The following is a 17,608-nucleotide window of genomic DNA, read 5'->3' as shown; positions in this document are numbered from 1 at the left end:
CCAGTCCAGCTCCAGCGCAGGAGCCTTCCTCTGCGCCGGCGCCCAGTCCCACTCCAAGGCCGGAGCCTCCCGGTGCCCAGTCCAGGCACGGCGTCCAACCCAGCTCCATGGCCGGAGCCCTCCTTTGCACCTTTGGGGGGGGGGGGGGGGGGTACTGTCACGCCCTGACCATGGAGAGCCTTTGGTTCTCCATGATGTTTAGGTCAGAGCGTGACTAGGGGGGTGTTCTAGTCATTTTGTTTCTATGTTTTGGGATTGAGTATGGTTCCCGATTAGAGGCAGCTGATTATCATTGTCTCTAATTGGGGATCATACTTAAGGGTTCCCTGTTCTCACCTGCTTTGTGGGATAACTCCAATCATGCTGCGCCTTGGTCCGCTCATTTCGACAATCGTGACAATATTACTTAATATTACATGATAAACCACTAAGAGAATATCCAATTTTCTGCAGGGATTTGTGTCCATGTATTAAAAGTTGAATGCTAAATCAGCATAGAAGGACTTCTGCTCAAGTCTACGCAAACGTCAAATTGGAATGCATCCACTGCAGCTTTAATGTCCGATACAACAGTGTAACCTTACACCCTCCTGCTACCCCAACTTAAGTGCAGTGTGGGCGAGTGATTGGCTTGAGTACAAAGTGACACTGGAGAGGACTGGGGCCATAGCTCTTAGCTAGAGCATACGAGCCATGGACAAGTCGTTTACTCCCTGCTCTTACGAATTGCTCTGGGAGCCGGGGATACTTTAGGCTTGGATAAGCTCATATTAACTTAGGTTTATCGGACTGAATTAGCCTATATAGCTTCATAGCTTTAGGTTGAGGTTTCTGCCAACCAACGAGACCAGTAATGACCCGGGATGATGTAATTTGCACCGTCACCTGCGTCTGGTCACAGGGGTAAGAAAATGATATCCCCCCTGTAGGTGGATAATGTACTGCGACGTCTTAATGACTAATTCACGGATTGAGTTTGAATCAGAGCATTGAATCAAAGCATTGCAACATGGGCCCGTGGTAACTACGATGCTGGTATGTCAGCTTTTGAGTGGCCACTTACAGATGGAGCTGCACCTGTATGAATACAGATAGAGTGAGAGAACTGAGATGCTGAGAATGACAAAGAAAGCTAGTGAATTTTCACACAAACACCCTCTTCACAGTGGAGACTTTTGAAGTTCATTTTCTGCAATTCTAAACATTTTGTCATGGGGCGGAGATAAAAAATGTGCAGTTTTACAGCTAATTTCCTGCAATTCTACACATTTTGTCATGAATTACTCCCCGTTAATATGATATGTGAGTGAGAATGACTAACATCCTCAATGGGAGCCCCCTGGAGGTCAGGGCCCCTGGGCACGTGCCCTGCATGCCCGGTCGGTATTCGGCCATGATTAAGTTTAGATAGCTGGATAGACTAACTACCAATCAAAACATTGTTAGCTGACATGGCTAATTGAGTGACTGACATAACAAGAGAGAAACTGCCGAAGCGCAACCAAATTTTGAGACCCAGACCGAGTCATGCGCCCCCCATTTAGCGGCCGGGGGCCCTAGTAAACGCTTATGCCTGGAACCGGCCCTGGGCCCTGGTGTTTTAATTGGGATCATTCTGAGATCAATCTGTTCTGCCTCCACAGTAAAAATATCCAATCATTCCCAAACGATGTAAATCTTTCTGATCTGTTGGTGATCTGATGTCCCCCATTTAGCCTCAATCCCGTCACATGTCTGAGGTCAGGAATGCCCTGAGAGTTAGAGAAGGCTTTTTATATACAGACCAGCAAAGGCCAGTGGCCTTTGGCCGAGTAACTGCAATAGTGGCCGAGTAACTGCAATAGTAAAGGGCTTACATGTGTTACGTATATATACTGTATGTTACAGGAGAAGGTCAATTTGGGAAATATATACGTTCCCCGTAACACATCTGAAACAGGAAAGGAGTCAACATATTCTACACATTTTGTCATTTCTATCTGACCCTATTTTCGGCAGGCACTGCGGCGGCGCAAGTGTCAAACGCACGTTAGTTGGCATTTTTCAACCCCATGCGCCAGATTCTGCAAATGTACCTGTCTAACATCAGCTCGCTTGCGCTGACGTGGGAGGGGTGGCAACATTTTTCATTTAGTTTAATTAAAAACAAGCTCAGAAGTGACCATTTCATTCAGCGTTAATGATAAGATTTATGACCAATGAAATGAAGGAGTTGGTAATGGTATGGATTTTGAGAGCGGAAACTCTTCATTTATTGAACCCATATTTAACTAGGAAAGTCAGTTTTAAGAACAAATTCTTAATTACAATGACGGCCTACCAAAAGGCAAAAGGCCTCCTGCAGGGACGGGGGCTGCGATTAAAAATAAAAATATATAGGACAAAACACACATCACGACAAGAGAGACAACACAACACTACATAATGAGAGACCTAAGACAACAACATAGCATGGCAGCAACACATGACAACACAGCATGGTACCAACACAACATGACAACAACATATTAGCAACACAACATGGTAGTAGCACAAATCAAATCATCAAATCAAATTTTATTTGTCACATACACATGGTTAGCAGATGTTAATGCGAGTGTAGCGAAATGCTTGTGCTTCTAGTTCCGACAATGCAGTAATAACCAACAAGTAATCTAACCTAACAATTCCACAACTACTACCTTATACACACAAGTGCAAAGGGATAAAGAATATGTACATAAAGATATATGAATGAGTGATGGTACAGAACGGCATAGGCAAGATGCAGTAGATGGTATAGAGTACAGTATATACATATGAGATGAGTAATGTAGGGTATATAAACATAAAGTGGCATAGTTTAAAGTGGCTAGTGATACATGTATTACATAAAGATGGCACGATGCAGTAGATGATATAGAGTACTGTATATACATATACATATGAGATGAGTAATGTAGGGTATGTAAACATTATATTAAGTGGCATTGTTTAAAGTGGCTAGTGATACATTTTTACATAATTTCCATCAATTCCCATTATTAATGTGGCTGGAGTTGAGTCAGTATGTGGGCAGCGGCCACTAAATGTTAGTGGTGGCTGTTTAACAGTCTGATGGCCTTGAGATAGAAGTTGTTTTTCAGTCTCTCGGTCCCTGCTTTGATGCACCTGTACTGACCTCGCCTTCTGGATGATAGCGGGGTGAACAGGCAGTGGCTCGGGTGGTTGTTGTCCTTGATGATCTTTATGGCCTTCCTGTGACATCGGGTGGTGCAGGTGTCCTGGAGGGCAGGTAGTTTGCCCCCGGTGATGCGTTGTGCAGACCTCACTACCCTCTGGAGAGCCTTACGGTTGTGGGCGGAGCAGTTGCCGTACCAGGCGGTGATACAGCCCGACAGGATGCTCTCGATTGTGCATCTGTAGAAGTTTGTGAGTGCTTTTGGTGACAAGCCAAATTTCTTCAGTCTCCTAAGGTTGAAGAGGCGCTGCTGCGCCTTCTTCACAACGCTGTCTGTGTGGGTGGACCAATTCAGTTTGTCCGTGATGTGTACACCGAGGAACTTAAAACTTTCCACCATCTCCACTACTGTCCCGTCGATGTGGATAGGGGGGTGCTCCCTCTGCTGTTTCCTGAAGTCCACAATCATCTCCTTTGTTTTGTTGACGTTGAGTGTGAGGTTATTTTCCTGACACCACACTCTGAGGGCCCTCACCTCCTCCCTGTAGGCCATCTCGTCGTTGTTGGTAATCAAGCCTACCACTGTAGTGTCGTCTGCAAACTTGATGATTGAGTTGGAGGCGTGCATGGCCACGCAGTCGTGGGTGAACAGGGAGTACAGGAGAGGGCTCAGAACGCACCCTTGTGGGGCCCCAGTGTTGAGGATCAGCGGGGTGGAGATGTTGTTACCTACCCTCACCACCTGGGGGCGGCCCGTCAGGAAGTCCAGGACCCAGTTGCACAGAGCGGGGTGATTGATGAAGAGTTTGGAGGGTACTATGGTGTTAAATGCTGAGCTGTAGTCGATGAACAGCATTCTCACATAGGTATTCCTCTTGTCCAGATGGGTTAGGGCAGTGTGCAGTGTGGTTGCGATTGTGTCGTCTGTGGACCTATTGGGTCGGTAAGCAAATTGGAGTGGGTCTAGGGTGTCAGGTAGGATGGAGGTGATATGGTCCTTGACTAGTCTCTCAAAGCACTTCATGTTGACGGTAGTCGTTTAGCTCAGTTACCTTAGCTTTCTTGGGAACAGGAACAATGGTGGCCCTCTTGAAGCATGTGTGAACAGCAGACTGGGATAAGGATTGATTAAATATGTCCTTAAAAAAACCAGCCAGCTGGTCTGCGCATGCTCTGAGGACGCGGCTGGGAATGCCGTCTGGGCCTGCAGCCTTGCGAGGGTTAACACATTTAAATGTTTCACTCACCTCGGCTGCAGTGAAGGAGAGCCCGCAGGTTTTGGTAGCTGGCCGTGTCAGTGGCACTGTATTGTCCTCAAAGCGAGCAAAAAAGTTATTTAGTCTGTCTGGGAGCAAGACATCCTGGTCCGCGACGGGGCTGGTTTTCTTTTTGTAATCCGTGATTGACTGTAGACCCTGCCACATACCTCTTGCGTCTGAGCTGTTGAATTGCGACTCTACTTTGTCTCTATACTGGCACTTAGCTTGTTTGATTGCCTTGCGGAGGGAATAGCTACACTGTTTGTATTTGGTCATGTTTCCGGTCACCTTGCCCTGGTTAAAAGCAGTGGTTCGCGCTTTCAGTTTCACGCGAATGCTGCCATCAATCCACGGTTTCTGGTTTGGGAATGTTTTAATCGTTGCTGTGGGTATGACATCATCAATGCACTTTCTAATGAACTCGCTCACCGAATCAGCGTATTCGTCAATGTTGTTGTTGGACGCAATGCGGAACATATCCCAATCCATGTAATCGAATCAGTCTTGAAGCGTGGAATCCGATTGGTCGGACCAGCGTTGAACAGACCTGAGCGCGGGAGCTTGCCGTTTTAGTTTCTGTTTGTAGGCTGGAAGCAACAAAATTGAGTCGTGGTCAGCTTTTCCGAAAGGAGGGCGGGGGAGGGCCTTATATGCATCGTGGAAGTTAGTATAACAATGATCCAAGATTTTACCAGCACTGGTAGCACAATCGATATGCTGATAGAATTTAGGGAGTTTTGTTTTCAGATTAGCCTTGTTAAAATCCCCAGCTACGATGAATGCAGCCTCAGGGTGTGTGGTTTCCAGTTTACATAAAGTCAGATAAAGTTTGTTCAAGGCCATCGATGTGTCTGCTTGGGGGGGAATATATACGGCTGTGATTATAATCGAAGAGAATTCCCTTGGTAGATAATGCGGTCGACATTTGATTGTGAGGAATTCTAAATCAGGTGAACAGAATGACTTGAGTTCCTGTATGTTGTTATGATCACACCACGTCTCGTTAATCATAAGGCATACACCCCCGCCCCTCTTCTTACCAGAAAGATGTTTGTTTCTGTTGGCACGATGCGTGAAGAAACCAGCTAGCTGCACCGACTCCGTTAGCGTCTCTCGAGTGAGCCATGTTTCCGTGAAGCAAAGAACGTTACAGTCTCTGATGTCTCTCTGGAATGTTACCCTTGCTCGGATTTCATCAACCTTGTTGTCAAGAGACTGGACATTGGTGAGTAGTATGCTAGGGAGTGGAGCGCGATGTGCCCGTCTCCGAAGCCTGACCAGAAGACCGCTTCGTTTGCCCCTTTTACGGCGTCGTTGTTTAGGGTCGCCGGCTGGGATCAGATCCATTGTACTGGGTGGAAGGCAAAACACAGGATCCGCTTCGGGAGAGTCATATTCCTGGTTGTAACGATGGTGAGTTGACGTTGCTCTCATATTCAGTAGTTCCTCCCGACAATGTAATGAAACCTAAGATTACCTGGGGTACCAATGTAAGAAATTACACATAAAAAAATAAAATACTGCATAGTTTCCTAGGAACGCGAAGCGAGGCGGCCATCTCAACTGTGGTACAAATGCATTCGGCACAGACAACAGCACAAAGGACAAGAACGTAGAGACAACAATACATCACGCAAAGCAGCCACAACTGTCGGTGAGTGTCCATGATTGAGTCTTGGAATGAAGAGATTGAGATAAAACTGTCCAGTTTGAGTGTTTGTTGCAGCTCGTTCTAGTCGCTAGCTGCAGTGAACTGAAAAGACGAGCAACCCTGGGATGTGTGTGCTTTAGGGACCTTTAACAGAATGTGACTGGCAGAACGGGTGTTGTATGTGGAGGATGAGGGCTGCAGTAGATATCTCAGATAGGGGGGAGTGAGGCCTAAGAGGGTTTTATATATAAATCCAGTGGGTCTTGCGATGGGTATACAGAGATGACCAGTTTACAGAGGAGTATAGAGTGCAGTGACAAATCTGATGGCCGAATGGTAAAGAGCATCTAGCCACTCGAGAGCACCCTTACCTTTCCGATCTATAAATTATGTCTTCGTAATTTAGCATGGGTAGGATGGTCATCTGAATCAGGGTTATTTTGGCAGCTTGGGTGAAAGAGGAGCAATTACGATAGAAGAAACCAAGTCTAGATTTAACTTTAGCCTGCAGCTTTGATATGTGCTGAGAGAAGGACAGTGTACCGTCTAGCCATACTCCGAAGTACTTGTATGAGGTGACTACCTCAGACTACCTCAGAGGCAGTAATCCCACCTGTGGGGAGAGGGGCATTCTTCTTACCAAACCACATGAACTACAAAGCCGGCATGAGGTGGTAAGAATAGGATGGGAGGCCAAAAGTCTGTAACCAATAGAGAGTCAGAGTCCGGATTCTGGGAACAAACATAGTCTGTCCCACGGTTGGGTAAACAAGAAAGTTCATAGTCAACAAAGCATGCAGGAGTCATGAGGCAAATAGCAAAATGCACAAGAAAAAAATAAAATATATAACGACTTGGGGCTAGTCATTGTAAGTTCAGAGTCACTTGCCGGGGCAGCAGGTGGGGGGCGGCAGGTAGACTAGTGTGGGGAGGCAGGTTGACTAGTGTGGGGAGGCAGGTAGACTAGTGTGGGGAGGCAGGTAGACTAGTGTGGGGAGGCAGGTAGACTAGTGTGGGGAGGCAGGTAGACTAGTGGTTAGAGCGTTGGACCAGTAAGCGAAAGGTTGCTCGATCGAATCCCTGAACTGACAAGGTAGAAATCTGTCATTCTGCCCCTGAACAAGACAGTTAACCCACTGTTCCCCGGGCCCTGAACAAGGCAGTTAACCCACTGTTCCCCGGGCCCTGAACAAGGCAGTTAACCCACTGTTCTTAGGCTGTCATTGTAAATAATAATTTGTTCTTAACTGACTTTCCAAGTTAAATAAAGGTAAAATAAAAATCTGTGTGTGTGTGTGCTGGAGGCAAGTGAAATCTTGGGGGGGGAGTGTAATGAGGGTACCTGTACCAGATAGGGCAGACAGTGAACAGATCACCAAGTGAAAGCTTGGGAGAGAGGGGGGAGTGTAGTGGGGGTACCTGTACCAGACAGGGCAGACAGTACCAGATAGGGCAGACAGTGAACAGATCTCCAAGTGGAATCCAAGCAGCATGCAACGGGAGTAGGTGTGTTGTATCTGGTCTGTCCGATCAAGCCTGGCAGCCTTAACTCAGCAATCAGTCCTGAACATTTGAGAGTGTAATGTTAATTGTATTTTTTTTTCCACTTTTTAAAAATCTATTTAACTTGCTTTGGCAATGTAAACATATGATTCCCATGCCAATAAAGCCCATTAAATTGAAATTTAATTGAGAGAGAGAGTTCTTATGGTTCTACCGATGAACTTAGCCTTAATATGCTTTTGGGAAACTGGGCCCTGGCTCACTGTAAGATCATTGTTTACTCGACTGCTTACAACTCTTTCATTTTTTTTATTGAACTTTTATTTAAACAAGGCAAGTCAGTTAAGAACACATTTTTATTTACAATGACGGCCTACCCCGGCCAAACCCGGACAACGCTGGGCCAATTGTGAGCCGCTCTATGGGAAACCACTGGGAAAGATCTTGTTCATCAAGTCAACGCTCATGATTCTCATTAGAAAACAGTCTAGGACTTGGTATATAAGTGCCGTAGTGTGATGCAGTCTGAATTCAAACCAGGGACTGCAGTGACACCTCTTGCACTGAGATGCAGTGCCTTAGACCGCTGCGCCACTCGGGAGCCAACGTAAGGCAAATTTACCACTTGTCCAGCCTCCAATAACCTCCAACCTCTAAGCGCTGTCTTACGTTTACAAACATTCAGGCGCATGCAGCATAATGCATGAATCAGTTATATCTGAATTATGCAAAAAAACAACTTGTTCATCAAATGTTCAGAAACCATTCAGACATGGGATAAAGCTTGACCCGGCACAGCCAGAAGAGGACTGGCCAGCCCTCATAGCCTGGTTCCTCTCTAGGTTTCTTCCTAGGTTCTGGCCTTTCATGGGAGTTTTTCCTAGCCACCGTGCTTCTACACCTGCATTGGGGTTTTAGGCTGGGTTTCTGTACAGCACTTTGAGATATCAGCTGATGTAAGAAGGGCTTTATAAGTACATTTGATTTGATTTGATATATATCAACAAGTTATCTGCCAATTTACGGCTCTGCCCCATAATCCAATAAAATCTATACCGGCTAATCTGAGTGCTTCAGAGATCTCTAGGACTTCATAGTAGATGGGAATTGTAGATGTAATTGTTTTCAATAATTTGGGGTATGTAATAATGAAAACAAAAGGTATGAGGGTATGTTTGAGTGAGTATATGTGTTGTATGAGTATGTGCAGACAGATCCTTTTCTCTCTTCTCATCATCTCAACCTAAGTGTTTAGTCAACAGAACCCAATGAGCCTCCAATAGTCACAGGTCGACACCGGGCCAAAAATAGCGAGCCATAAAGCCTCTTAGGAGAGAACCTTCTTACAGTTCCCTTTCCGTGAACAGCATCTGCGAATAGACAACACAAAGATCCTTAAGCCAAAATCCCTCCCAGGTATTTAATTCTAAAGGAGTAATTACTGGGTGTGTCTTAGGTCTGCAGGTACGTGTGTTGTTGCCGCTCATTCGCGTCCAGTCGTTGGAGCGAGTTGCACACTCACACAGACACGCACACTCAGCAACACACTGCACAGAGTAAGGGATCCTAAGGAACTGCTGAAGAACCCAGTCACGTAGGGGGGTTGGACCAGACAAAGCCACCAAGATGTGTGACATGGGGGGATTGGATAACCTGGTGGCCAACACGGCCTACCTGAAAGCCCAGGGTGGCGACGATAAGGAGATGAAAAAGCGTCGTCGGAGTTTGTCACTGCCCGCAGCCGAGCAGTGTGCCACCATCCGGACTACCATTGATAAGAACTTTGAGTCGCTCTGTGAGAGGCAGCCAATCGGCAAGAAGTTCTTCCGGCAGTTCCTGACTGCTACCCCAGAGTACATCAATGCCACTGAGTACCTGGACGAGCTGAATGACTGGGATCTGGCGGAAGGCGCTGACAAGGACAAGCAGAGGGCGAATATGATGAAAAAGTTTTGCAAGGCCGACTCCAATAACTTTCTGACCTACCTCACCGGGGAGGTAGCCGACAAGTGTAAGGCAGTGACGGACAATGACTTTGACGAAGTGATGAATGTCAAGGTGAAGGAAGCCACACGGGAGTTTCTGAAAGACAAGCCCTTCACGGACTACCAAACTAGCCCCTTCTTTGACAAATTCCTGCAGTGGAAGGAGTACGAGAAGCAGCCCATCAGTGATAAAACCTTTTATGAGTTCAGAACTCTGGGTAAGGGAGGTTTCGGAGAGGTAAGCATGCAGAAACCAATACAGCAGCATCTTGTCTTTGCAACACTGGCAAAATGACTACATGTCAGTAATATGTATCTGCAATATTATCTCTTTAATGAATGTAAAACAAATGTGTGGCAACAGGACAATTCACAAAATAAAGAATTATGCACAGAATCAATGTTTAATCCCATGTAGTCGTTCCCATAGTTTCACTGATGTAGCGACTATCAGTACAAAGTACACCTCAGTTAACTTGCAAAGAGCTAATCTCTCATTAATCCCCCACAAGAGATAACCCACGGTTCTTAATTCCTAAAGTACAGAATCAGTTTCATCACACGCTACTACTATATGCTTACTTTCAAGCTTGTATCATCATCAAGTTGTTCTACAAGATGAGAGACCCCAAATGTCTCCCTGTTCAAGCGTCATGTGTCAGTATCAAATCTGAGTGTCACAAGGTGTCCTTTATCCAGCCCTTAGGGAACTCTGCTGACGTATTCAAGAGTCCTTCTAACCCACGGTCTCCCTCTGTCCAGGTATGTGCCGTACAGGTGAAGAACACAGGCCAGATGTACGCCTCCAAGAAGCTGTGCAAGAAGCGCCTGAAGAAGAAACATGGTGAGAAGATGGCCCTGCTGGAGAAGCAGATCCTGGAAAAGGTCAACAGCCTGTTTCTTGTCAACCTGGCCTACGCCTATGACACCAAGACCCACCTGTGCCTTGTCATGACCCTGATGAACGGCGGTGACCTCAGGTACCACATCTATTACGTCAGTGAGAAGACCAAGGGTATTGAGATGGCACGCATCATCTACTACACAGCGCAGATCTGCACAGGCATTCTTCATCTGCATGAAATGGATATCATATATCGTGACATGAAGCCAGAGAACGTGCTGCTGGACAGCTTTGGCCAGTGCCGACTCTCTGATCTGGGTCTGGCCGTGGAGCTACCTGCTGGAAAGACCATCTCCCAGAAGGTAAGCCTGTTGAAGTTGGATTTTCAAAAACTTGTAGTTGACTGTGGCTTTGGGAAACTATCGAAAGTCGGGAGCAGTAGGGATGGTGGAGAATGAGTATGAAGAGATGATGATGATGTCATGACAATGAAGGCAATTAGGTTCTTTTATGGTTGCGATCTGATAGCAAGCTTTCAGAATTGACCTTTTCATCATAGTGTGACAATTTGGATGGTTAAAAGTGCCTGTGGCTTCTAATGCATTTTCTGGTGAATTGGCAATGATGTGTCAGCAACAGCTTTAGGTCAAAAGCCAGGCTGAAGGGTTTTATATGGGAGTAACTTAATATGGGAGGGAGTGGGTGAGTTTATGACATGGTATTGTCCTATCCCTGCCTATTAGATGATGGGGCTAGGGTTAGGGTTGATGACTTTTGACCTCAGAGTCTCATATATATATTCTCTGGACCCTCTCTCTGTCTCTGAAGCTTTTGCTGTAAATCTGGAGGGATTACTGGATCGTTCAGGATCTGTCCAAGAGGAGTCTCTGCCTCCATTATATAACCCAGGGATGCGCAAGATGGAGGCACGGTGGCTTCAAAACAGTGCCCCTCCAGTCATCTAGTGTACATATAAATCATTGATCTACACCAGGGATGGGCAACTTTGATTGGTGTGGGGACCACGAAAAACCTGAACTCATCATGAGGGGCTTGCGGGTCTGCGTACTCACATCAGTGCCTACACATGCAGTCAGAGCCGGCCCTAGCCTTTTGGGGGCCTTAAGTTACATTTTGTTAGGGGGCCCTCCTCACCTTGTGAGCAAAAAAACATAGCAAACTTGTGAGCACATTTTATCCCCCCCTCTTGACAGAGGAGAGAATAAAACAAATCCTGTAATGCTACACATTTTGCCATGAGACATAGAGAAGCTTTACCCATTTTATAACACATTTCATGCATTTTTACTCATTTTGTCATGGGCCAGAGAGAAACTTTTGCCGTTTTACAGCTCATTTCCTGCAATTCTACTCATACCTTTGAGAGAGAGTGACAAACAAAATCAATGGGTGCCCCTCAGATGGTAATTCGACCATGATTACTACAAGATAGCTGGCCAGACTAATTTACCAATCTAAAAATGTTTTGCTGACATATGCTAATTGAGGAGTCAATCACCACCTTCCGGAGACACCTGAAACCCCACCTCTTCAAGGAATACCTAGGATAAAGCAATCCTTCTGCCCCCCCCCCCCCCCCCCCCCCTTAAAAGATTTAGATGCACTATTGTAAAGTGGCTGTTCCACTGGATGTCATTAGGTGAATGCACCCATTTGTAAGTCGCTCTGGATAAGAGCGTCTGCTAAATTACTTAAATGAGTGACTATCAGTGACTGACATAACAATAAAAAAACCTGCTGATTTATTTTTTTTATTTTACCGTTATTTTACCAGGTAAGTTGACTGAGAACACGTTCTCATTTGCAGCAACGACCTGGGGAATAGTTACAGGGGAGAGGAGGGGGATGAATGAGCCAATTGTAAACTGGGGATTATTAGGTGACCATGATGGTTTGAGGGTCAGATTGGGAATTTAGCCAGGACACCGGGGTTAACACCCTTACTCTTACGATAAGTGCCATGGGATCTTTAATGACCTCAGAGAGTCAGGACACCCGTTTAACGTCCCATCCGAAAGACGGCACCCTACACTGATGCACAAACCACATGTCAAATTTTCATTTAGTGTATTCTACAATTCTAACTACCGACTGAATCCCCCTCCCCCCATTTAAAAAAAATATTTATTTGGAAATTGTCATTTGCCCATCCTTGATATAACCGATTTTATCCTTAGTGGGTGGTTATTGTATCCCAGACAACTATGGATATCATAAGGTGAATGCACCAATTTGTAAGTCGCTCTGGATAAGAGCGTCTGCTAAATGACTTAAATGTAAATGTAATAGGACGACCATTTTGGGGGCATTGTAAGTAGAGTTGGGGGTTGGGTTTGGTGTGTCAGGGGTGTCCTCTACAGTGAAAAGGGTATTATCATGTTCAGCCCCTAAACTCCTTGGATACTGCGTAAACTCATGGGTACAGCACCTTTGTGCAATATAAAGATAGGCAAGATTTATGTAGCCTATTGAGACTATAGAATGGTTTATTATAAGGTCTCTTTGTGGGGTGTCTGTTTGCACAACCAGGATACAAAAAAATGAGGTCATCAAAACCAATCTGACCAATCAAAGACACAGGACAGGAGTTTGCAAGTCAACGAACCAGAGAAACGGATAGTTTAGAAGCATCTCCCTTGGTTAAGTCAACCATTTCATTCAAGGATGACAAGGCTAATTGTGTTAATTGTGCAAATTGTGTTGTTACCTGGGTGTTTTGACTGATACTTGATGAAAAATGCATCTTCGGAAGACTTCTGCCTGTACTAGTTCTTAAGATGCTGTGTGTATGTTTATCAATCCTGTGAACCAGTCAACCATTAGCTTTTCAGTCAAATGATTTGTCACAGAGTTTTACAGATTGGGGCATCTCTACAGGTCAATGAGGAGTAAGATGCAGGCTCTGTAGAAGCCCAGTAAGCTCATTATCCAGAGCTCTTCTCTGGTCCTCCTCGGCAGACCGGGGAGCCTTGACTAACCCCACATAGGCTTGGCTGGCTTTGGCCTGGTAAGCCTCTTACTTAGCAGGCATTACACAAATCAGTCCCCTGATCAGACTAGCAAAACCAGGTTAACCTTAGGCACAGTTTGTGTGTATTAATGAACTAGACCATTTTGATGGTCTACTTACAATTTCTTGACTATGCAGTGTATTTAGTGAGGCCTTAGATCTACAAAAAAGTTTGAGGAATTAGAGGCCAAAGTTTGCCCCAGCTGTTTGGCCAATGGCTGGACCAATCAGGTGTTTGGAGAGCTTTGATTTGACCAGTCACAGGGAGTAAGTAGTCCATCGCTGTCCTCTTTTGGAAAGGTGTTTTCAATGTGGTTAGCAATTAAGCGCGGGTCAAAAGTCAACCGAAAGATGGGAGTGGCATGTCCATTTTTGTGTAAAAGGAGAAACCTGGAAGCAGTCCTGCTTTAGCTCATGCATAATAAAAGCTAATAGACACCTGGTACCAGAGACTCCGTGTTGAGTCGTGCCTAAGAACAACAGCCCCGTGGTATATTGGTCATATACCACACCGCCTCGGGCCTTATTGCATAAATAGACACCTGGTACTCGAGACTCCGCGTTGAGTGGTGCCTAAGAACAATAGCCCTTAGCCGTGGAATATTGGCCAAATACCACACCCCCTCGGGCCTTATTGCTTAAATAGAAGCCTGATACCAGTCAACCAAGGTGAAAAGCTCTTGAATTCATGCTATAGGTCCAATGTGCAGTGCTGTGGTAGTGTCGTCCTCTAGAATACAGGGCCACAGGGCTCTCCAGGACGTATTGCTAAGCACATTTGTAATGCTATACTTGTGCATGGTTATACATATAGATGTACACGTGTGTGTGTGTGGTGTGTGTGTGTCTGTGCGTGTGTATGTGTGTGTGTGTGTGTGTGTGTGTGTGTGTGTGTGTGTGTGTCTTGCAGTATATGGTGCATGTGGTCGCTCACTAGAGTCCATGGATGGACAGCCTTTATGGAAGCAAAAGGAGAGGTACGTCACCCTGGATGTGCACATGACTCTTGACAGGAGAGAGAGAGAGATTAGCATTAGCATTAAGCTACTTGTCCCATGCTATGGCTGAAGTCAGGAAGGAGTATAGGAGGAACTAGAGAGGGGCAGAGAGAGAGGGACGGGAAATAGAGGGCTTATATAAAACATCACATGGCTGTGTTCATAGCCATGTCCTGTTTTATATAAGCCCTCTTCTTCCTGTCACACATGGCTGTGTTCAAAGCCATGTCCTGTTTTATATAAGCCCTCTTCTTCCTGTCCCACATGGCTGTGTTCATAACCATGTCCTGTTTTATATAAGCCCTCTTCTTCCTGTCCCACATGGCTGTGTTCATAACCATGTCCTGTTTTATATAAGCCCTCTTCTTCCTGTCACACATGGCTGTGTTCATAGCCATGTCCTGTTTTATATAAGCCCTCTTCTTCCTGTCACACATGGCTGTGTTCAAAGCCATGTCCTGTTTTATATAAGCCCTCTTCTTCCTGTCACACATGGCTGTGTTCAAAGCCATGTCCTGTTTTATATAAGCCCTCTTCTTCCTGTCCCACATGGCTGTGTTCATAACCATGTCCTGTTTTATATAAGCCCTCTTCTCCCTTTGCCTCTCTGTCCCTGTATAGTCATTCCTAAGATCCAGCCTAACCTTATGTTCCTGGTCTCAGCCTCACCTGGTCTCAGCCTCACCTGGTCTCACCTGGTCTCACCTTCCCTAGCCCGAGGCTAGTACTTCTTAGACCAGGCTAGTAGAAAATGTGCCAAGCGTGCCAAACTAACACTAAAACATAATTTTTGTCTAATCATATCTCATGGTACAGACCCTTGGCAAGTAGAATATCACCCAGGCTGTTCCATCCTCATCATGTGCATCAGCTTTCCGATAATCCATTATAACAGGCATCGGCATGCTCTCATTATCTGTCAAGAGAAATGTTGACTTTTGAGAAACAGGAAACAGATACAGTAAAGAAGGAACTGTAAGGAGGGTTAAAATCACTTCTAAAAACATGTGACCCATGCCATGTGATGGATCTGATATCATGACAGGAACAAATGAGCTGATATTTCAAACATACTGTACGATGATGAGTTGTCCTGTAATTGTCTCCATCTTGCTTCCATTCTTCCTGAATCTCTCCTCCTGCCTCCCCTACACCGTCCCAGGCTGGAACCGGAGCGTACATGGCCCCTGAGATCCTGAACGAAGTTCCCTACAGGACATCGGTCGACTGGTGGGCGCTGGGCTGCAGTATTTACGAGATGGTGGCTGCCTACACCCCATTCAAGGGTCCCGAATCCGGGAAGCAGAAGGTGGAGAAGGAGGAGGTGCAACGTCGCATCTGCAAAGAGGAACCCCCATGGGAACACAAGAACTTTGACGCGCCCACCAAGGCCATCATCCAGGAGTTCCTCAAGAAGAAGACTGATGAACGCCTGGGCTGCAAGTAAGAGAATTAGTCTGTCCAGGCTACCATTAATATACGCAATCATAACAAGTATCTCTTCTCTACTGATGTTGTCATTTATGAAGAAACAGCCCTATCAAGTCAGGTAGCTCACCATAGCTGGCATAATAGCATTCTTTTTTCAATTACAGTCAATTCAGAAAATAAACCAAATTACAATTCTACATTTTCCTCATTGAAAGGCATGGCAGAGAATTGGAATGTGAATGTTAGCGTACTTTCTGAATAGACAGGAATTCTAATGAAATTGACCCCAAACCTGTTGTTGGCTAACATGTGAGCATGCTGATGCAACATAGATTTTCAACTCAGTTGTCAGTCAACTACCTACATTACAATTGATCAAGGGCAGTATCAAAAGTATCCGATGTACTCTGCAAACAACTGGTTGAATTAATTTTTCAGTACACAGTCTTTAAGTTTGTTTGTTCAACTGTATTTCTTGCTGAGTTATCTGTGACATTAGCCTAGTTAGCTAGTTAGCCTTCACCTGTCAGTATGATGCTCATACAGATGTGTCAACAAACTTTCCTCCACAGGGGAGGAGGTGAGGACCCCCGTAAGCACGAGTGGTTCAAGTCCATCAACTTTCCTCGTCTGGAGGCTGGTTTGATCGACCCCCCTTGGGTGCCCAAGCCCAACGTGGTCTATGCCAAGGACACAGGCGACATTGCTGAGTTCTCCGAGATCAAGGGCATTGTGTTCGACGCCAACGATGAGAAGTTCTTCAAGGAGATTGGCACGGGAGCCGTGGCCATTCCGTGGCAACAGGAGATGATCGATACGAACCTGTTTGACGAGCTGAACGACCCCAACAGGAAAGAGTGTGCTGGGGGTGATGACGGGGAGGGGAAGTCTGGCACGTGCACATTGCTGTGAGCAGTCAAACCTGGCACATATATACACCAAAACATGGCACCAATACATCAACTGATTCGCTCATGTTCTGTAAAATTCTTGTAAAACATTACACACAGAAATAATTGAACACAATGCACTGGAGAACAGCAGGAGACAGAGATGAGGTATCCTTCACTGGACTGGGTCGATTGACATGGATTTTAGTAATATGTGTTGAAAGTTCCTTGAGCTTCCGAACACATAGGAGAGTAAAGGTGGCTTTACCAAGACTGGTATTGGTAGTCTCTTCAGATTGCAGCTACTCCCAGATGTTTCTCGTGATGTTTAGTGCTCTTCTGGCCAACAGGGGTCGTACGATTAAAATATAACAAATTCATATTGTGGATAAAACATTTTTTTGATGATTAATGGATAAACACAGGCCTCTGTTTACATACAGCTTGCATCCGAAAGATTTGTGTATGTAGACTGCAGTGCTAGCCCTAGGCCTGAAACCTAGGCATTGGCCACAATGGAGCACGGTATGCTGAATTTACTAGTTTGGGAATATGGTTGGGATCTCATTCTTGATTGTGTTCCATTAATTGAATTTGATAGAGGCCACGTTTTTTCAACACCCCCTGTCCCTGTCCCGTCCCCGTCCTGTCCCCGTCCCCGTCCCTGTCCTGTCTCCGTCCCCGTCCCGTCCCCGTCCCCGTCCCGTCCCCGTCACCAAGATTAATTTTGTCTCTCTAAAGGCAGAGGTGATAACTTTTTTGGGGTCAAATATTTCAAGAGATCAATATCTGTATGGACACATCACCTTTTTAGAAATTCCACCTGGAAGCGATCAAAAGCTAATCAATAATATTT

General features: G+C 45.6%; 1 protein-coding gene across 1 annotated transcript; it reads left to right on the top strand.

Annotated features, from left to right (window-relative positions):
• Positions 1-9,199: 9,199 nt before the first annotated feature.
• Positions 9,200-16,774, top strand: LOC129823698 (rhodopsin kinase grk7a-like). The gene is made up of 4 exons (XM_055882606.1): positions 9,200-9,796; positions 10,321-10,764; positions 15,594-15,874; positions 16,435-16,774. Exons 1-4 carry the CDS (start codon positions 9,200-9,202, stop codon positions 16,772-16,774), a joined length of 1,662 nt encoding a protein of 553 aa, XP_055738581.1.
• Positions 16,775-17,608: the final 834 nt, after the last annotated feature.

Source organism: Salvelinus fontinalis, chromosome 26 (genome assembly GCF_029448725.1).
Source record: "Salvelinus fontinalis isolate EN_2023a chromosome 26, ASM2944872v1, whole genome shotgun sequence".
Classification (NCBI taxonomy): domain Eukaryota; kingdom Metazoa; phylum Chordata; class Actinopteri; order Salmoniformes; family Salmonidae; genus Salvelinus; species Salvelinus fontinalis.
Note: the sequence above shows the minus strand (reverse complement) of the source record. Positions and strands in the feature narration are given on the sequence as shown.